Here is a 22,387-nt window from a genome sequence, read left to right as displayed (position 1 = left end):
CCATTTTACAGATTTGAGGAACTGATACCCAGAGGTCTGACTTGCCCAAGGCCATCCCAAGATCCCTGGTACACTTGCATTAAAGGGACTAATTCCTCACAGTGAGGCTTCTTGTTGGAAACCCAAGAAAACACCAGATAAAGGGCATTCTAAATATATTTCTCTTCTATAGATGCTGATCTCCTGTTACTGGAAAACAAGAATTAGCGTGTCTGCTTGAGGATGTGGTTGGCTCTTTATAAAAAGGATATACAAGAAATTTGCACATAGACTGCCAGCTTCGTTATGTTGCCGACAGCTTCCAGCAAAAGAAGAACGTTTGCAGCCAGGTATTTCGGTAAGAAGTTTATTTTATTCTATGTGGTGTATGATTACCTTGGTTCTTGGCTTCTTGCTTGAGGGATGGGCTCATTTGTGGCCACCCAAAGAAGCTGTCTTGGTCTTGTAATCTGAGAGCACCTAGGGGCGTCTGTGGCCAGGGCCCAGGCACTGACTGATGGCTCAGCCCTCACCCCTGAACTCGGGAGCTGGTTCATGTCTGCCTGAAAAACAGAGCCTTCATCATGACCACGATTGTCAGGGACCCTGGCTCCAGTGGCTCAGGGCTCTGATGACATTCAGAGTCTGTAAGAATCACTGTGCCCACAGACCATGGGTACAAAAGGCCATCACAGGGAAGGCTGTGCATTCTGAGGCTGCCCTGTATCTTGCTTGGAAACAATCCAGCTAACAGTTAATTCAGAAACAATGAGGATGGTTCAGTAGTCCTCAGTAAAGTGTCCAGGAGGTAACTTAGACAAAGTGGGACAAACCGCTGTGTGGTCATACAAGCGCTGACTAGCTCGGTGAGTCAAACAGGTGCTGGCTGAGTGTTTGTGCAGTGACATCTCACGTCCTCTGGACCTGAGTGCCTTCAGGTGATGATTGAAATCCCAGCTACTAGTAGGAGAAACGCAGTCAGTGGTACTCAACCTGGCTTTATGTTAGAATCATGCAGGAGCTTTTAAAAATCCCCAGGCATGTTTTTATTCTTGGCCATGCCACGTGGCATGAGGGATCTTAGTTCCCCGACCGGGGATCATACCCATGCCCCCTGCAGTGGAAGCGTGGAGTCCTAACCGCTGGATTGCCAGAGAATTCCCTCCCCAGGCATTTTTGAATACTGGAGATCAGGCTTAATTGGTGTGGGGTGGATGTCAGCAGTTCCCAGGTGAACCTAGTGTGTAGCCAGGCCCAAGAGCCATCAGACACAGCCCAGAGCCCCCAGACCACACAGCAGCCTTTGCTATGGTCTGCACAGGTATCCACAGGGATGCTGAGTCAAGCTCTGGGTCCACAGAGCCAGGTCGCCAGAATTCCACTCTGGGCTGGACACGTGTTGTGGGACCCTTCTTGCACGTTTAACCTCTCTGGAGCCTCCTTTCTACAATAGGGGGTGGAGAGCAGCTGAGATTAGCCTTTACCTCTGTTTAGTCCTAATGCATTGGGGTGGGGGAGTGTTCTGTAAAATATCCAGTATTTTTCTCTCATCTGGGTTTATGGCATCATCTGAGTTGAAAGGAAAAGTCACCGTCACACTTTTGTGGAAGGTTCCAGTCACCAGATTCCCGTGGTGTAGCAGATGTCCCCGGCTTCAGAGTACAGATGCTAATTGTTTGAGAAAACGACAAATGAGCTATTGCATGAGATACCTGAATTTAAAGAATTTGATTGAATTAAATTTTTGTTGTGAAATTCACATAAATTTAACCATTTTAAAGTGAATAATTAATTCAGTGGCAATTTCAAGGTGTCCCACAGCCACCATCTCTCTTTAGTTCCAAAACGGTTTGTTTTCTGTTTTTGTTTTTTTGCGGTACGCGGGCCTCTCACTGTCGCGGCCTCTCCCATTGCGGAGCACAGGCTCCGGACGCGCAGGCTCAGCGGCCATGGCTCACGGGCCCAGCCGCTCCGCGGCATGTGGGATCCTCCCAGACCGGGGCATGAACCCATGTCCCCTGCATCGGCAGGCGGACTCTCAACCACTGTGCCGCCAGGGAAGCCCCAGAACGTTTTTATCACCCCCCAAAAAACCCCACCCCCATGACGCAGTTGCTTCCCACCTCCCCCAGCCCTGGCAGCCACTAACCTGCTTTCTCTCTCTATGGGCTTTACCTATACCGGATATTTCTTATAAATCGAATCATACAGCGTGTGTCCTTTTGTGTCTGGCTTCTTTGACTTGGAGTAATGTTTCTAAGGTTCATCCACATTATAGCATGTGTTGGAACTTTATTCCTTTAGACTGAATTAATTTTTAAATTATTATCTGACCACAAACAGCTCGGCAGCTTTGTAAGACAGGAGGAGCCGTGCCGTTCTACGGAAGCTTCAGAAAGGACGGGAGAGTCAGCCAACACAGGGGAGTGTCCTGCCCCGTCTCTGGTCTCTCTAATTCAGCCCTGTCTGTTCTCTCTCTCTCTGTCTTTGTCTATCTGTCTGTCTTTCTCTCTTTCTCTGACCCTCCCTTCTCTCTCTCTCTCCCCCCATATATTCTAGAGGAGATTATTGGGGAACTTGAGCTTGCTTTTAACTGAGATTTTCAGGGAATTGGGGCAAACAGAAGATTCTTTGGAGTTAAATTGAGCTTCTGTACTTCACTTAACCACTTTGCCTATAATTTTGCCAAGTTGAGGACCTGCCATGTAGCAGGAAGTCAGAGGCCAACCTCTACAGGTCTTGGCCTCTCACTGGGGGGCGCTGTGCTAAAACTCTTACCCAGCCATGGGCACCACCTTTAGCTCCACCTCTTGTGAGCTTTTCCTGTGCCACTGTCTTGCCTGGTCTGACCAGGTGCAGTCTCTTTGCTCCCAGCTTCCCAAACTTCTGCTCACTGAGCTGCCTGGTTCTCTGCCAAGGTGGTGACTTCTCCCTGTTAGCTGACCCTCCATGAATAGCCACTGGATGTCAGATTCACAGTGGGAAGCAAGATGGCGGCTCCTGCCCATACCAGGCCAGAGAGTCCACAGAGAAGAAGGTAGCTCTGAAGCCATTCCTACAGGTCCCCAGTTCCCTGGCCCACAAGCTGACCTTCAGGACCAAGGCCAGGGGGCAGCTTGGAATGGGCATCCTCCATCACACCCCTTCTCCAGGCCTTCCCAATTCTGTGGCTTTGCTTACTTTTCCTTCTTCCAGAGCATACCCTCACCCCTCCCTGCTGTGATACAGGGATGTGAGGAGACCACGAGATCCCAGGTAGGGAGGCAAGAGTATGTCCTGGGAGAACAGGAGATTCAGAGAGAGGAGAACTGAAGATATAGGAAGGGGAGTGGTGGGTGATACAAGAGGAAAGGTAGGTTGATGTCACTTTGAGAAACTTGGACTCTTTCTTATGGGCAATAGGGAGCTATTGAAAGTTGTAAGAATAGGACTGATCAGAACTGTTTATAGGAAGAATGTCATGGCAGCTGGGTATGAAGTCAGCTCTCACCTGGATTCTTACAAAGGCGCCCTCACTGGTCTTCCTGATTCTACCCATGGCCTTTTAATCTATTCTCAATATTGCAACTGGAACAGGCTCTTCTTAAACCTAAATCAGATTAGATCTGTCATTCACTCAACACACCCCAGTGGATCCCCATGTCACTCTTCCACCCGGCCCAACATTACCCATCACATCATCTCCTATGTACCCCGCTTGCTTGGCACCAGCAACACCAGCCTCCTTGCTCTTCCTCAGACATGCCAGGTCTTTGCACGTGCTCTCCCCTCTCTCCAGAGCACCCTAACCCTCAGATATCCATATGACTCACAAACTCACCTCTTTCAGATTTTTGCCCAAATGTCACCTTCTCTTGAGGCTTTCACTGACTGCCTGTCTGTGGCACAATGGGATAAGTTACACAGTAACTGGGTCACGGGTCACCTGCCCATCATAGTGACTCAAAGACCCAGGCAAATGGAACAACCATTATTTCAAGTGCTGCTGGTGGCGAGGCCAGATAGCAAAGGGAGAGTTTGAGCTCCAGAAGGGTCTCATGTCAGCAGTGAAACCCTCAGCCTGGACATTGCCCCAACTACCCACGAGGGGCCCAGGAAGTACAGTCCGACCACATGCCTGGAAGGGAGGGTTAGGGTTAGGGTTGGCAAACAACACCAATGACTGCACAAGTTGAATCCCGCCCTGACATTCCTGTCCTTCTCTGCTTTATTTTTCTTCATAGCATTTGTTATTATCTCATATATTTCTATATTTTAACAGTTTATGGAGATGTAGGTTACACAGGATAAAATTCACCCATTCTAAGTATACAATTAAATAATTTTTGGTAAATTTATAGAGTTATCCAACCATCACCATTATCCAGTTTTTAGACATTTCTATCACCCGGAAAAATTCCCTCCTGACTATCTGCAATTAATCCCCTCTCCTGCCCCCAAGCCTGAGAAACCACTGATGTGCCTTCTGTCTCTATAAATTTGCCTTTTCTGGACATTTTATATAAGTAGAACCATATACTATGTTGTCTTTTGCATCAGCCTTCTTTCATTTAGCATAAAGTTTCCGAGGTTCATTCATGTTCTTGTGTGTATCAGTAGTTGTTCCTTTTTAGCTGAATAATATATGGATGTGCATTTTGCTTATACACTCACCAGTTGATTTATTATTTTAGGGCATATTCTGAAGAATGTTCCATATGTACATGAAAATAATGTATGTTCTGCTGTCATTGTAAGGAGTGTCCTATATATATCACTTAGGTCAAATTGGTTAATAGTGTTGTCTAAGCCTTCTATATTGTTACTGATATTCTGTCTAGTTGTTCTGTCATTTATTGAGATTGGTGTAGGGAAATCTCCAACTCTTATTATTCAACAGTCTACTGTCACTTTTTACTTCACGTATTTTGAGGCTCTTTTGTTAAGTCTGTGTATGTTTATAATTGTTATAGCGTCCTGATGTATTCACCCTTTTATCGTTGTAAAACGTTCCTCTTTGTTGTAATGTTTCTTTTCTTAAAGTCTATTTTATCTTATATTAATATAGCCAGTTCCAGCTGTCTTATGGTTCCTGTTGCATGGCATACCTTTTTCCATCCTTTTCCTTTCAACCAGTTTGTATCACTGACTCTACATGTGTCTCTTATAGATAGCATATAATTAGATCTTGCTAGTTCATGAAGACAGTCTTTGCCCTTTGAATGGGGATATTTAGACCACTCACATTTAATGAAATTATTGATATGATTGGGTTTACATTTTCCATTTTGTAACTTGTTTTCTATATGTCTCCTTTATTTTTATTCCTCTGTTCCTCCTTTACCATCTTCTTTGTATTAGATGTTTTCTAGTATACCACTTTAATTTTTAATTTTTTTTTTTTACTATATTTTTGTGTCATTTTCTTAGTGCTTGCTCTAGGGATTACAATATGCATTGTATCTTAATCTACTTCAGATTAATATTTAATTCCAGTGAAACATAAAAACTTTGCTCCAAGGTAGTTCCATTTCCTCTCTTCTCCTTCCTTTTATTATTGTCATATATGTATTACATCTATGTCTTATAAACCCCAAAGGACACTATTATAATTATTGCTTTACACACAGTTAAGTCTTTAAAAGATGTTGAGAGAAGAAATGAGAAAATCTATATTTATATAGTCTTTCATATTAACCCATGTACTTATGATTTCCTGTGTGCTTCATCTCTTCCTGTGGATGCTGGTCGCCACCTGGTGTCATTTCCTTTCAGCCTGACGAACTTCCTTTAGTGTTTCTTATGAGGCAGGTCTGCCAGCAAGGAATTCTGTTAGTTGTTGTTTATCTGGGAATGTGTTAATTTTGCCTTCATTTTCATAGGACAGCTATTTGGATACAAAATTCCTGGTTAATGGTTTTTATTTTTCTTTCAGCCCTTTGAATATGGCCTTCCACTTCTAGCCTCCATTGTTTCAGATGAGAAGTCAGCTGTTAATCGTGTTGATGTCCCCCTCCATGTGATGAGGGGGACAAGTTTTTCTCTTGCCACTGTCAGGATTTTCTCTTTATCTTTCAAGACTTGGACTCTAAAGTGTTGAACTATAAATCTCTTTGTATTTTAAAACTGCTTGGGATTTTTTAAGTTGGTTACATGTGAAACATGGTATTTTTCATCAAATTTGGGAAGTTTTCAGCCACTATTTTTTTGAAATAATTTTTCTGTTACTCTCTTTTGTCTCCTTCTAGGACTTGCATTACACATATATTGGCATACTTATTGTTGCTTCAAAGATCTCTGAGAGTCTGTTCTTTTTCCTTCAATTGTTTTGTTCCGTGTTTCTCTATATTCTTCACATTGGGTTATTTCTATAGCTCTGTTCTAAAGTTCATGTATTCTTTCTTCTGCCATCTCAAATCTTCTGCTGAGCCCCTTTAGTGAATTTTTCATTTCAATTATTGGACTTTCAACTCAAGAATTTCCATTTGTTTTTTTATATTTTCTATCTCATTGAGATTCCCTATGTGTTGATTCATTATTATCATGCATCCCTTTAATTCTTTAAACATGTTCCCTTTAGTTCTTTAAATGTATTTACATAGGGTTTTTTAAAAGTATTTGTCTGCTAAATACAAAAATCTGGGAATATTCAGAGAGTTTCTATTGGCCTTTTTCCTAAGTATGGGTCACACTTTCCTTTTCCTTTGTACACTTATAATTTTTTAATTAAAAACTGGGTATTTTAGATAATGTATTGTAGGAACTCTGAATTCTAATTTACTCACCTAAACAATGTTGTTGTTGAATTGTTTGGTAACTTGCCTGGGATAAATCTGTTAAATCTGTCTCCTCTACAATATGCAGTCACTAATATCTCTGGTTATATTTGTTGTTTATTCTTCCTTTTATTTTTAAACTGGCTTCCTAGGGGTCACCTCTGTTTCTGTGTAATTCAGTGATCAGCCAATGATTGGACAGATGTTGCATTCAAACGTTGAACTAGTAGAACTTACATTCTCTGCCAGTAGATCTGCGTGAGGTAGGGAAACGCAGTCAAAGTTCAGATTGTTTTCAAGTTCTTCAGGTTTGCCCTGGCTTTTACTTTCTGCTGGACTCTTCACATTACCTCTGCATTTGCCACAGTCTTAGGGTTGGCAGGAGTGTATGGGTACCCTGAGCCCTCTCTGGTCTCCACTGCACGTGCATGCACCCTAAGCCAGGCACATGTTTGCCCCAACAATGACTAAAAACTCAGACACAGCATTAGTTCTCCCCATTCACTTGCTGCCAAGATTGTCTATTCCACTGACAATGCCTCTGGGTGTAGGCACCACCCACTGCTCAAAATTGAATAAGCCACTTTTGACTTCGTCAGCAAAGTTGCTGGTCCCCATGATGTGCCCCACCCTGGCAGAACCTCTGTGAGGACTGAGCTGGGGAAAGTGGGATAGAAGCACCCCTTAGCAAGAACACCACAGACTCTCACTGTTCTTACCTAAAGTATAGCAGTTTTTCAAGCATAAGTGATTGTTGCGTGCCTTTGGTCAATTTCAGAGTATGGAAATGGTTGTTTTTGTCAGTTTTGTCCAGATTTATAGTTGCATTTGGCGAAGAGGTTTTGCTGACCTCATCACTCAGACATAGCTAGAAGTCCTGCCTCCTACTTACCTATTTCATCTACTATCTGTCTCCCCTCTCCTATTAAGATACAGGCTCTATTCTGCAGGCTTTATTGCAACTACCCCTTTGGTCACTATTCAAGCACCACTTAGAATAAGGAGGGAAGGGTGAAAGTTAAGGTTAGAGCTGTTTTCACAGTGCCTAGAATGATGTCTGACATGCAGTATATGCTTAATGACTGTTGAACAACTGAATGAATAGCATGGAGAGAAGACGAATGGAGGTCAGGTAGCCTCCTTGAGGATCTGAGTCAGTAAGAATATAAAGGGGACAGTGGGTTCAAGAGATGGTGGAGAAAAAAGATGGACAATGCTTGGCAGTGCCAGACAGGGAAGGCACTGAGTATGTCCACGCAGTTGGTTTTGATGTTGCAAAGTATTTCTGCAGAATTCCAGACCTTTGTCACAGAGCTAAAGACACATGTACATGGCCCAGGAGTCAGAGAAGCTGAAGAGGCTCTGTGGGAAGGAGGGACAATGGCAGGTCTAGCTGCTGCTTCATGCCAATGAGATGAATCAGCTTATCAGCAATAATGCCCACGTGCTGCAAAATGGCTGCTGCTTCCCTTCAGTCTCTCAAATCTCCCAAGAATCTCCCTGTAGCCTGTGGGAAACATACAAGAAAGGGAAGCCTGGGACGTGTCCTTCAGCCTCGCCAAGTTGTATTAGAAAGCCATCACGGGTTCTTATTCTCTGGTTTTGGATATGGGAAGCTCACGGAAGATGTGAGGCCATTCTAAGATTCCAGCAGGATGGCTCTGGGAGGGGAAGCCGGTGGGCAGGGGGAAGAGGCCAGGGCAGGGAGACATTTCAACAGTTCAGGGAAGGGCTGATGAGAAGTTGGACCAATATAGTGGTGGTAGAGACAGAACAGTCTAAGAATATGGAATGCACAGAGCTGGGTGTCTGGCTCATGTGGAAAGGAGGGAGGGAGGAGGTGCCGTTGTTGGGAGGTGGCACAGAAGGAGGGACAGGTGTGGGGAGGACTGCTTGGTGCCATTCCTGACTGACCCTCAGCATTCTCTGTTCTCTAACTATCACATCTCAGCAACTCCAACACCATTCGTCCATCCATCCATCCAACCATCCATCATGCATTCCCTGTGGGGTGCTCTGGGCAGCAGCTCTGTGAGTGAAGAGAGACACCCACTGCCCAGCCTCACACAAGCAATGATCCGTGGCATCTGCCCCTGCCCAGCACCCGACACCATAGATACTGCATTGGGACCTGTCTGTATCTGCAGGGGACTCAGCAGTATTCAACCAGAGATCTGGTTGGCTTCTGGGGGGATCAGCTTCTCAGGGACTGATCTGGTAGGGATGGTGGCCAAGTGTATATAGAGGGCATCTTCTCTGACTGTCCCACCCACTCGCTCTGGCCCTTCACACTGGAAGAACTCTCAGAATTAAGCTAAAGCTCCAGCCAGCCTGAGGAAGCCCCTCAGACCCCAGCCCACCCACACTGCATCCTGCACGTTGCCTTTTGCCTTCACGTCTCTGCTCTGTGAGTAGCTCTGTCCCCGCACCCCTTATCCTACCCCTCCTGACTTGCCTCCCGGCATTCTGGACTTTGTGTGCCAGCCAAAGTTACCTTGAGTGAAGACTCCCTGCTTGCCTCCCACTGTCCCCCCAGGCATACCTTAGCCGTAGGTCTACAAATGTTTGTCGAGCCTGTACTGTTGGCCAACAGTCATTGTTCTAGATGCTTGAACACATATGCAGAGATGCAGCCCTCCTCTCAAGGAGCTCTTGGTCTGCAGAAGCACAGGGCTCTGGTGGAGGGTGTGCAAGAAGAGCGGGAACCAGGAGGAGGGTCTCAATGCTGCTCCTGGGTCAGTGCAGGGTCCCAGAGCAGGGAACAGCCAAGTTGGCCTTTGGAGCAGGGGTAAGAAGCAGCCAGGTAGGTAGCCCGCAGCAGGTGTTCCTGGAAGAGGGCCAGGGCTGTGTCAGGAAATCTGAGGCCTCCATCCTGCTCCTCCCCGGGCTCCTGCATAAGCCCCAAGCCCAGCCTGTGACACCCAGACACACAGACAGCACTGACGCCAGCTGGGCTGGAAAGGCCTGCCACCCCTGTGTCTCCTCCACTCAGTGCCCTCTCTGCCAGCTGTCTTTATAGAAGCCCACTGATAAACACTGATGCTGTTTGGGGAAGGAGGGGGAGGGGAGGGGCTGTGTCAACCCCTTAGCACCCATTCCTCCTCAAGGATGTTCACCTGCACCTGGCAGCACAAGGGATCCTAGGGAATGAGATGGAGGTGGGGTTTTCTTCTTTTTTAATGAAAGAACAGTGAAGGAAGGACCTATGCTACCACCAAACTAAAAATAATAACAAATATTAGCTTTGAGATCACCTTGCACAGTTTACAACTCACTTCACCATGGTGATCTCATTTAACTCCTGTAACCAGCCTGTGAGATAGTCATGTCCCCATTTTACAAATGAGGAAAGTGAAATCTTTCCATACTGCTCCCTAGCTGGAAAGTGGTAAAGCTATGCCCAAATCTGCCTTTCCCAAAAGCAGAGCCCAAGGGCTTGGGTGCGGGTGGTTTATTTGGGAGATGATGCCAGGAAGCAGGAATGAGGGGCTGGGGAGAGTGAGACATGGAAGGCAGGCCTGCGTAAAGGGCATTATAAACGTCGCGCTGTCAGCAACAGACTGACTTCGCAGAACCCTGAGAAGAGTATGGAGTGCCTCTCAGATGGTCCAGGAAGGACAGAGGCAGGAGAATTACCCTGCTCCCTTTCTCCCTCACCTGAAGTCTGCCCCTAGAGATGTGGATGCCCAGCACTTCTGGGCTTCGTTCATTTGCACAGGGTCTGTAGGTTCCCTTTGGCTTCAGAGAAGCCCCCAGCAGCTGAGAGCCTGGAGTGGGAACCACCAGTGGACAAGAGCTCTGTATCACACCTGTGACTGAAATCAGAACTGGTCACAGAGATGGGACTTGTGGCGCCCAGAGCTGTGTTACAAGCTGCAGCCTATGCCCCTAATGTGTCCCTCTCTCCAAGCTGGGGGCAATATGTGAGCTGGACAGGCTTGGGGAGACATGGAGTTGGGGTCCTGGGAACCCCAGTGCAGAGGTGCAGAGATGGGGCCAGCGAGCAGTGAGAGACAGAGCGACGGGAAACAAGATGAAGAGTCCCACTTCATGGTGGTTCCAGAAGGGTCCCTGTCTCCAAGGGTCCCCATGGGAGCTGGAATTCTCTTACTTACAGTGAGGAGGAAGGGCAGGCATGTTAGTCTGCTCAGGCTACCATAACCAAGTGTCACAGGCTGGGTGGCTTAAACAACAATTGATTTTCTCATAATTCTGGAAGGTTAAGTTCTAAGATCAAGGTGTCAGCAGGTTTGGTTTCTTCTGAGGCCTCTCTCCTTGGCTTGTAGATGGCCATCTTCTCCCTGTGTTTTCACACGGTCTTTTCTCTGTGCATGTCTGTGTCCTAATCTCTTCTTCTAAAGACACCAGTGATATTGGATTAGGACCCATGTTAATGACTTAGTATAACTTAATCACCCCTTTAAAGACCTCATGTCCAAATACAGTCACATCCTGAGGTACTGGGGGTTAGGACTTCAACATATGAATGCAGAGTGGGCACAGTTCAACCCATGACAGCAGGGAAAAGCCCTCTTGCTTTCCTGGATCCTGAGCTGTTGGCCCTGAGGAATAGTAAGGCATCTGTGCCCCAGGAACAAGGAGGCTGGGGAGAGGCTGGGCAGAGCCCTCAGCCAGTGTCTAGACAGAAACTCTGCCAGACACACTGCCCTCTGGAAGCCAGCGGAAGCCCACACTTACCCACCCTCAGCAACTGAACCAAATAGGGGCTGAGTCAGGGGCTTTCCTTAGGGAACCAGTTTCTTACGCTGATTTCTGTTCCTGCACATCTGGGAGAAATGACTCGACCCTGAGAGTGGTTGCGAAATGGCAAACCACAGTGAGGGCTCACAATTCTTCTGTACTCCCCTGTGGTCTCATTTACTGCTGCCCCAGCTCTGTGGGGGCAGAACAACCCTCCCTGTTGGCCAGATAAGGAAGTTGAGATTCAGGAATTTCATTGACTCCCAAGGGCACATTGCTACTGAGCGGCAGAAGCAGGACTCGACCCAGATCTGAGCTGACCCATCTCTACTGCTCATTTGCAGCCACACCTCCGCCTTCAGGGACATTGGCTGCACCCGTTGGCCAGAGCCATCAAGTCCCCCACCACAACTGGAATGTATATCCCTCCGGCTTTCCGCAGTATGACTGAGTTAGTGGTACAGACAGGCTTCTCTCAGCATGTTTGATGGCTGGTATGTAAGACTGCCAGCCAGTTACCATAGCAACAGTGGTGGGAAGAAGCAGCATCCTGGTGGCCTGGGTGGAAAGAGAGGATTAACATGGGGAGAAAGATGCTCATAGCATGGACTTTCAGATACCCGCCCCAAATGCCATCTAAGACTCAGTGCATCCTGAAGACCAGCTCAGCCCAGTGTTCAGTTGAGAAACTGTTTTCACTCTTTTTTATGGCTGAGTAATATTCCATTGTGTGTACGTGTGTGTGTGTGTGTGTGTGTGTGCATGTGCGCATGTGTGTATATATGTATATACCACGTCTTTTTTATCCATTCATCTGTCGATGGACATTTAGCCATGCCTGGCTATTGTAAATAGTACACCAGAAACTAACACAACATTGTAAATCAACTATACTTAAATTTAAAAAAATAAAATAGCATTCTAGGGGGAGTTAATTTTAAATCTGTCCAAGACGGCTGAGGGGGACGAGGCAGTGCGGAGGCGGCAGCCACACGAGGGGCTGCAGTGCCGGAGGCGAACCAGCGACCCAAACACCGGGGTTAACCACGTCTTGTCCAGGACCCTCCTAGGTGAGAATTATGAAGATGATGACCTAGTAGACTCTGATGAGGTTATGAAGAAACCATGTCCAGTATAGATTGTTCTTGCACATGAAGATGACCATAACTTTGAGCTTGATGAAGAAGCTTTGGAGAAGATATTGCTACAGGAGCACATAGGAGATCTTAACATAGTAGTGGTATCCATGGCAGGAGCTTTTCCTAAAGGGAAATCATTTCTACTGGACTTCATGCTTAGATATATGTATAACAAGGATTCTCAAAGTTGGATTGGTGGAAACAATGAACCATTGACTGGCTTTACATGGTGGGTTGGTTGCAAGAGAGAAACAACAGGCATACACATTTGGAATGAAGTGTATGTGATCGAGAGACCTAATGGAACAAAAGTGGCTGTGCTGCTGAGGGATACCTAGGGTGCCTTTGATAGCCAGTCAACTATCAAAGTTAGTGCAACAGTGTTTGCTCTGAGCACTGTGACTGGCTCTGTCCAGGTATATAATTTGTCTCAAAATATTCAAGAAGATGATCTTCAACACTTGCAATTATTTACAGAATACGGCAGACTTGCAATGGAAGAAATCTACCAGAAACCATTTCAGACATTAATGTTTTTGATTCGAGACTGGAGTTATCCTTATGAACATTCATATGGTTTGGAAGGTGGAGAACAATTCCTTGAAAAGTGATTGCAGGTAAAACAAAGTCAACATGAAGAGCTGCAGAATGTAAGGAAGCACATTCACAACTGTTTCTCAAATCTTGGTTGCTTCCTTTTGCCAAATCCTGGTCTTAAAGTTTCAACTAATCCTAGTTTTGATGGGAGATTGAAAGATATTGATGAAGAGTTTAAACGAGAGCTTCGAAATCTAATTCCATTGCTACTTGCCCCAGAAAATTTGTTAGAAAAAGAGATAAGTGGATCTAAAGTCATTTGTAAAGATCTTGTACAATACTTCAAGGCTTACATTAAAATTTATCAAGGAGAGGAACTTCCACATCCAAAGTCCATGCTTCAGGCAACAGCTGAAGCTAATAATCTTGCTGCAGTAGCAGGAGCAAGAGAGATCTATTGCAAAAGTATGGAGCAAGCAGGCGGTGGGGACAACCCTTACACTGCACTCTGGAGCAAAAACACCTGGATCTCAAGGAAGTGGCAATTAAACAGTCTTGTTCAGTAAAAAAAAAATGGGTGGAGATGAATTCTGCCGTCGTTATCAGGACCAGTTTGAGGCTGAAATAGAAGAAACCTATGCAAATTTTATAAAGCACAATGATGGCAAAAATATCTTCTATGTTGCTCATACCCCTGCCACACTGTTTGCAGTCATGTTTGCTATGTATATAATCTCAGGACTGACTGGCTTCATTGGCCTAAACTCTATAACCGTCTTGTGTAACCTTGTCATGGGGTTAGCACTGACGTCTCTTTGTACTTGGGCATATGTTAAATACTCTGGGGAGTTCAGAGAAATTGGAACAATGATTGATCAGATTGCTGAAACGCTATGGGAACAGGTATTGAAGACCCTTGGTTGATAATTTCATGGAGGAAAACATAAGGCAATCTGTAACAAACTCTATCAAAGCAGACCTGACTGACCAGGTGTCTCATCATACCAGCTTAAAGACAGACTGACAGTTCATCTCTTCATGGACTCCACTCTTTCTTTTTTTCATTCTTGCTGTACAGTGAGAACTCAAATAAAAATAAACCAAAGTTTACAATCAACTGTAGAAGTAGTTTAGTATAACTGGCTTCACAGATGGCTGCCACAGAGTGTGAAATTGTTTGTTGGTTTTAAGCATTCTGTTCATGGCTCCTAAGACATGAAGACTGGCTGAGGAGCATTAGTTTTCATGCACACTTGTGCCATGTTTAATTCTTTTGTTTCCCTTTTTACTTAATCTAATGTTAGTGAAATTTGTCTTATGTAAAGGCTATTTCAGGGAAATATTTTAAGAAATCTATTTAGAGTCTCTTTAACACAGTGTCCCATTGAAATTTTAATTTTTAGAGAAGTTATGAATCACTGTATCAAGAATCAGATTGGAATGACAAAGAAGCCTTTATTGAGCCACGACATTAAAAGTATATATTGCTTTACTGCCTTCAATACCAGTATTACATAAATGCATGTATCAGAAACTTCATAGAAATTATATGACAACTCTTGTAGCTAAGAAAGTGATTCTGAGGTGTACATTTGTCTTGCCTTTTTAAATTTATAAACCTGCCCTAAAAGGAGAAACGTATCTGGCAAACTGAGCTGTCCTTATGCAGTTTAGCCTTCATGTACATAAAATATGCCATTAATTTTATTGGGGGGAAATTCCATCCAAAAATGTTGCCTACAGCTATGAGTTAAGAGTATCTATACAGTGTGTAGCTTTTATTTTCTAAAATCACAGATAGGGCAAGTATATGAATTATAAATATATAAATAGGATTTTGTATTAAAAGTTTTGTAGTTTATGACAAAATCTGATTCTGTGGTAGGCTAATGAGTACAGTCCCTGTGAAGGAATGTTTGTGGCTCATGTCAGTGTGTGAGTGCATAGACAATTTGAAGTTTTTGTTATATTTGTGATATTTATCTTCTTGAGCACTGCAGTCTCACCATGCCCCCGACCAAGGGAATTCAGTGGGAATGTTTATTGTGACTTTGTCCTCTGTTGCATTTTAAATTTTTTTCCTGTAATTTATTTTCAGTACATAATTAAAAATTTGTGTATATAAAATGGAACTTGTGATTTTTTTAAGGAATTCTTCAAATATGTATTCCATTACGTAAACCTATTTGTTTATACTGAAAAGAGCATGAGTGGGAAACACCCAAGTGAGAGCTGTAAGGTATTGTACCTCATACCTTGAAGCTAAGCTTGTAAAGAGTTATTTTTCAGTGTCTGTCTCTGTTAGGGAAAACTTGTTGTGATTAGCCTAGGGGGTGTATTAATTTTGTTTTTCTCTCTCTTTTTTGTGGTATATTTAAGGCTAACATTTTGCAATACTTTTGTAGCCTTCTCTACGAACACCTATTAAAGCGTCTAGTTTCTTTGTTTGGTTGTTTTTGCGGTACGCGGGCCTCTCACTGTTGTGGCCTCTCCTGTTGTGGAGCACAGGCTTCGGACGCGCAGGCTCAGCGGCCATGGCTCACGGGCCCAGCCGCTCCGCGGCATGTGGGATCTTCCCGGACCGGGGCACGAACCCGTGTCCCCTGCATCGGCAGGCGGACTCTCAACCACTGTGCCACCAGGGAAGCCCCCTAGTTTGGTTTTTAAGTGAAGAGAACTCAGATGTTGAGTTGCATGGCCGAAAGCTCTAACTTTACTTTGGTTGATATATCCGCCTCCTGCTTCAAATCCTGTTTTTATATGGATTGTATTTGTTTCCATCTGTATTAAACTGCTACCAACTCATCTGTTCTTAGACAGACAAAAAAAAAAAGCATTCTATTCCCCCCCAACCCCAAAAACAAACTGTTTTTTCTCCTCTCCCCAGACCTCTGCTTCCTCCTCTTCTTAGCCCTATGTCATGATCCAGTCCTTCTTAACTTCCCAGTGAACAGGGAAAGTCAACCCTCCCACCTTGACACTGGCATCATTTTGCCAGTTCTGAAAAGAATAGTCTTTAAAGAAAGCCAGGCCTAGGTGTAAATCTTAGTTCCACCAATTACTTACTCTCTGGTCTTATTCCAGTGATATAACCTCTCCACTTGGGTTCCTCACTATAAAAGGGAGATCATGATAGACCATATCTCACAGAACTTTTATAAGGATTGCCTAGCTAGTAAAAAACAGAGAGTTCAAGAAAGGGCACAGGGTAATTCCTGAATGAATAGAAATTCCCTTTCAGGTAAACCATTGGATCCTACTTTAATCTCAGGTTGTGAACTGTTGCCTTTGGGAATTTTTTTAGAAGAAAGTAGAATAATGGGTTTTTACTTGATTCAGACTCTGTGTGCAGACACAGGGACCCAATATTTGGAGCCACGCCCCCAGCCTTACTTCTCCAGTGTTCAAGGAAGGCAAATCCAAGGCTAGTCAACTGAGTGTCCCAGAGGAAGGCAGATCATCATAGAGCTGAGAGCTAGCTGGGGCTATTAAAGGTGGACTCAATGCTTCCCTAATGAGAAGTTGATAATTAGTCACTCAGTATACATTGTTGTGCCAGTAACTGTTCTAGTTACTGGGAATACAGTAGGTAACAAAGCAGATAAAAATCCCTGCTTCCTGGAGCTTACATTCATTACTTGTATTAATCTAATGGAGAGATCTAAAGGAAGTTGTTCTCTGAAGTCTTCCATGTGGGTCACAGGCCTCTGGAATCTTCTAGGAATGGGGAGCTGGGAGGTGCAGTAGGAGTTGTCTGAAAAAGAATAGTCATTATGCAACAGCTATTAAAATTTAAAGACCCAGGCTTCTGGTTTTATCTTTGGTGTGTAAAAAGCTTAGAAATTATCACTCCCACCCTTACTATAAGGAAAAAACTAAATGAACTTAAAATCAATGACTTCTTCGACCCATCAGAGAATTGAGGTCACAGAGCAAACCACTACCCCAAATCTAAAGGCACAGGGAAATTCAGAAGATAACAGCCAAGATATGGCAGAGATTTTGGAATTATCAGATAGATAATTTAAAATAACTATGATTAGTATGTTAAGGACACTAATAGAAAAAGTAGACAACATGCAAGAACAGATGGCTGACAAAGGATTAATTTACAAAATATGCAAGCAGCTCATACAGCTCCATATCAAAAAAACAAACAACCCAATCAAAAAATGGGCAGAAGACCTAAATAGACATTTCTCCAAAGAAGTCATACAGATGACCAACAAACACATGAAAAGATAATTGGCATCACTAATTATTAGAGACATGCAAATCAAAACTATAATGAGGTATCACCCCACACCGGTCAGAATGGCCATCAAAAAATCTACAAATGGTAAATGCTGGAGAGGGTGTGGAGAAAAGGGAACCTTCATACACTGTTGGTGGGAATGTAAATTGATACAGCCACTATGGAGAACAGTATGGAGGTTCCTTAAAAAACTAAAAATAGAACCACCATATGACCCAGCAATCCCACCACTGGGCATATACCCAGAGAAAACCATAATTCAAAAAAAACACATGCACCCCAATGTTCAGAGCAGCACTATTTACAATAGCCAGGACATGGAAGCAACCTGAATGTCCATCAACAGAGGAATGGATAAAGAAGATGTGGCACAGATATACAATGGAATATTACTCAGCTATAAAAAGGAATGAAATTGGGTCATTTGTAAAGACGTGGATGGACTTAGAGACTGTCATACAGAGTGAAGTAAGTCAGAAAGAGAAAAGCAAATATCATATAATAATGCATATATGTGGAATCTAGAAAAATGGTATAGATGATCTTGTTTGCAAAGCAGAAATATAGACATAGATGTAGAGAACAAATGTATAGATACCAAGGGGGAAAGGGATGGGGAGGGAGAAATTGGGAGACTGGGATTGACACATATACATTATTGATACTATGTATAAAATAGACAACTGATGGGAACATACTGTATAGCACAGGGAACTCTACCTAATGCACTGTGGTAACCTAAACGGGAGGGAAGTCCAAAAGGGAGGGGATATCTGTATGCATATAGCTGATTCATTTTGTTGTGCAGTGGAGGCTAACACAACATTGTTAAGCAACTACGCTCCAATAAAAATTAATTTAAAAAAGAAAAGAAAAGAAAAGAAAAAAAGAACAGACGGTTAATGTAAGCAGAGAGATGGAAACCCTAAGAAAGAATAAAAAAGAAATGCTAGAAATAAAAAGCAGTGCAACAGAAATGAAGAATGCCTTTGATGGGCTCATCAGTAGACTGGACACAGCTAAGGAAATAATCAGTGAGCTTGAAAATATGTCAATAAAAAATTCAAACTGAATACAAAGAAAAAAGAGAACAAAAATGCAGACAGAATATCCAAGAATGGTGAGATAATTTCAAAATGTGTAATAAGCACATAGTTGGAATGCCAGTAGGAGAAGAGAAAAGGGAACAGAAGAAATATTTAAAGTAATAATGGCCAAGAATTTTCCAAAATTAATGACTGTGTAGTAGAGAATTCTTGCCCAAAAAGAGGGCTAGCCTTTTTCCTTGGCTTCTGGGAGGTAACCTTGGTTGTACCTGATAGGAATGTCTTCATTTAGGGCAAGGGTTGGCTATACCAGATCTTAGAGTATTGCTAACCACACCTGATAGTAGAAGCTGCTCATGCTAGAAAGACCAATCATGTGATTTAAGGTGGGAGCTTTGGGTCAAGTGGTATCGGTCAACCCTGAGGCTGAGATCAACCAGGTGGACAATCAATCATGCCTGTGCAATAGAGCCCAAATAAAAACTTCTGAAGCCTGAGGCTCTGGCAAGCTTCTCAGGTGGCATTACTCTGTATTGTCACACATTGATGCTGGCTGGGCAATATGTCCTGACTCCATGAGAGAGAACAATAGAACCTGTGTATTTGGAACCTTCTCAGACTCTGCCCTATTCATCATTTCCTTGGTTGATTTTAATTTGTATTCCTTCCCTGTAATAAACCACAGCTATGAGTATAGTAGCTTTCAGTGAGTTCTATGAGTTCTTCTAGCAAATTACTGAACGGAGTGTGGTTTGGGGGAACACCCCCAAACTTGCTGTTGATGTCAGGAGTGAGGTTGGCCTTATGGAGAACTGTGTGCCCTCAAACTTGATAGCTGACTCTAAACTTTGTGTCTTTGCCAACTCCAGGCAGTGACGGTCAACAAACCACAGATCCAGGAATCTCAGAGAACACCAAGTAGGATAAAATTATGTGCATATTAGGCACATCATATGCAAATTGCAGAAAGCAAAAGACAAAGAAAATTTTGAAAGAAGCTGGGAGTAGGGGGAACCACCTTACCTTTGAGTAACAAGGATAAAAATTACATCAGACTTCTCATCAGAAACATACAAGCAAGAAGAGAGTGGAGTGAAATATTTAAAGTGTTGAAAAAAACATCCCAACCAGTATAGGATTCTATATCTATTGAAATTATTCTTCAAAAGTGAAGGCTAAATAAAGACGTTCTCAGACAAACAAAAATTGAGTGTATTCATCACTAGTAGACTTGTTATGCACAAAATGTTAAAAGTTCTTCAAAGAGAAGGAAAATGATATAGGTCAGAAACTGAGGTATACATAAAGAAAGAGTATCCAGAGAAGGAATAAATGAAGGTAAAACAAAATCTTTTTTTTTCTTATTCTTAATTGATCTAATAGATAACTGCACAAAGTAACAATAGTAACAGTGTTTTGGGTGATTATGGTATAGAGATAGCTAGACTAGTAACAGCAATGTCATAAGGAACAGAAGGGAGGAATTAGGAATACTCTGTGTAAGGAACCTGCACTATTTGTGAAGCAGTAGTACAGTGTTATTTGAGAGTGGACTTAGATTAGCTGTAAATATATATTGCAAACTCTAGGGCAACCAAAAATTTTTTTAAATAAGTATAATCAATACGCCAAAAAGAAATCATTGGAATATGCCTACCACTACTAAAGAAATTGAATCAGTAATAACTTTCCAAAAAAAGAAATCACCAGGCTGAAACTGTTTCACTGGTATATTTTACCAAACATTTAAGGAAGAAATGATACAAATTCTTTACAATCTCTTCCAGAAAATAGAAGTAGAAGGAACACTTCCTAATTCATTCTATGAAGCCAGTATTACCCTAATACCCAAACCAGATAAAGACAAGAAAGGAAAGCTACAGACAAATATCTCCTGTGAATATTGGTGCAAAATTCCTCAACAAAATATTAACAAAATGAACCCAACAGGGACTTCTCTGGTGGTCCAGTGGTTAAGACTTTGCCTTCCGATGCAGCGGGTGCAGGTTCAATCCCTGGTCAGGAAGCTAAGTTCCCACATGCCTTGTGGCCAAAAAACCAAAACATAAAACAGAAGCAAATTCAATAAAGACTTTAAAAATGGTCCACGTCTTCAAAATTTTTTTTAATAAATAAAAATATTTATTGAAAAAAAGAAAAAGAAAATGAACCCAACAATGTATAAAAAAATTATGTAACACAACCAAGTGGGGTTTATTGCAGATGTGCAAAACTGGTTGAACATTCAGAAAAAATATCAATTTAATCCACCACATCAATAGGCTGAAGAAGAAAAATCATGTGATCAAATGAATTGATACAGAAAAATATTTGACAAATCCAACACCTAATCATGATAAAAACTCTCAGCGAACTGTGAAATGAGGAGGATCTCCTCAACTTGATAAAGAACATCTCAAAAAACCTACAGCTAACATGATAATGATGAGAAACTGGATGTTTTCTCCCTATTTTGGGAACAAGACAAGGATGTTCCCTTTAAGCACTCCTATTCAACATTGTACTGGAAGCTGTAGCTAGTGCAATAAGACAAGAAAAGGAAATAAAAATTATACAGATTGGGGAGGAAGTTTTAACTGGCTTCCTTCATAGATGATAAAGTTATCTATGCAAAAAACACAAAGCATCTACAAAAAAAAAAAAACCCAAAACAAAAAACCTCCTAGAACTAAAAAGCAATTATAACAAGGTTAGGATACAAGGTTAAAATACAAAATTCAGTTGCTTTCCTTTATACTTGTTTAAAATGAACCAGTGGAATTTGAAAATAAAAGCACAATGCCATTTGCATTAGCATGAAAAATTAAATACATATATAAAGATCTAACAAAATATGTAGAGAATCTACATGCAGAAAACTACAAGACTCTGATGAAAGAAATCAAAGAGGATCTAATAAATGAAGAGTTCAGGTGTCAGTTCTTCTCAACTTGATCTATAGATGTAGCACAATCTCAATAAAAATCCTGGCAAGCTATTTTATAGGTATCAGCACACTGATTCTAAAGGTTACATAGAATGGCAAATGACCCAAAGCCACCAATACAGAACTGAAGAAGAATAACATAGTTGGAGGAATCACACTACCCAAATTCAATTTAATTATATTAAAGTTACAATAACCAAGATAGTGTGTGGTATTGGCAAAAGGATAGACATATAGACGAGTGGAATCACATAGAAAGCCCAAAAATAGACCCACGCAAATATAGTCAACTGATCTTTGACAAAAAAGGAAAGGCAATTTAATGGAGAAAGGATAGTGCTTTTAACAGCTGTTGCTGGAACAGCTGTATGTCCACAGACAAAACAAAACAAAACAAAACATGAGCCTTGATACAGACGTTATACCTTTAGCAAAAATTAACTCAAAATGACAATAGACCTAAATGTGAAACACAAGATACAAAATTTATAGAAGAAAACATAGGAGAAAATCTGGTAACCTTAGATTAGCACTGAGTTTTTAGATACAACACCAAAACGGTGCTCCATTAAAATAAAACTATTAAAATTCAAAACTTCTGAGAAAGTCACTCTGAAGAGAATGAAGCCATGGACTGGGAGAAAATATTTGCAAACTACTTTTTTTTGAGTTGTATGAGTTTTAAAAAATATATTCTAGATACAAGTGACTTAATAGATGTAAGATATGCACAAATTTACTCCTATTCAGCAGATTATCTTTTCACTTTCTTCATGGTGTCCTTTGAAGCACAAAATTTTTCTTTTTTCCTTTTTTTTTTTTTTTGGCGGTACGCGGGCCTCTCACTGTTGTGGCCTCTCCCATTGCGGAGCACAGGCTCTGGACATGCAGGCTCAGAGGCCATGGCTCACGGGCCCAGCTGCTCTGCGGCATGTGGGATCTTCCTGGACCGGGGCACGAATCCGTGTCTCCTGCATTGACAGGTGGACTCTCAACCACTGCACCACCAGGGAAGCCCAAAATTTTTC

General features: G+C 42.5%; 1 protein-coding gene and 1 pseudogene across 2 annotated transcripts in view; both read left to right on the top strand.

The window, feature by feature from the left end:
* The first annotated feature begins 220 nt into the window (after positions 1 to 220).
* The window catches only part of ARHGAP22 (Rho GTPase activating protein 22), a 203,285-nt gene continuing 181,118 nt past the window's right edge, over positions 221 to 22,387 (top strand). Inside the window, exon 1 of the mRNA XM_082673079.1 lies at positions 221 to 337. Coding sequence (XP_082529205.1) covers positions 286 to 337 — 52 coding nt within the window. The 5' untranslated portion in view covers positions 221 to 285. The remainder of the gene's footprint in view (positions 338 to 22,387) is intronic.
* LOC309834691 (atlastin-2-like) lies at positions 10,725 to 14,135 on the top strand (annotated as a pseudogene). Its single transcript has 2 exons — positions 10,725 to 10,850; positions 12,388 to 14,135. The product of its transcript is annotated as an atlastin-2-like (transcript).

Source organism: Grampus griseus, assembly GCF_964374135.1.
Source record: "Grampus griseus genome assembly, chromosome: 16".
Lineage (NCBI taxonomy): Eukaryota > Metazoa > Chordata > Mammalia > Artiodactyla > Delphinidae > Grampus > Grampus griseus.
Note: the sequence above shows the minus strand (reverse complement) of the source record. Positions and strands in the feature narration are given on the sequence as shown.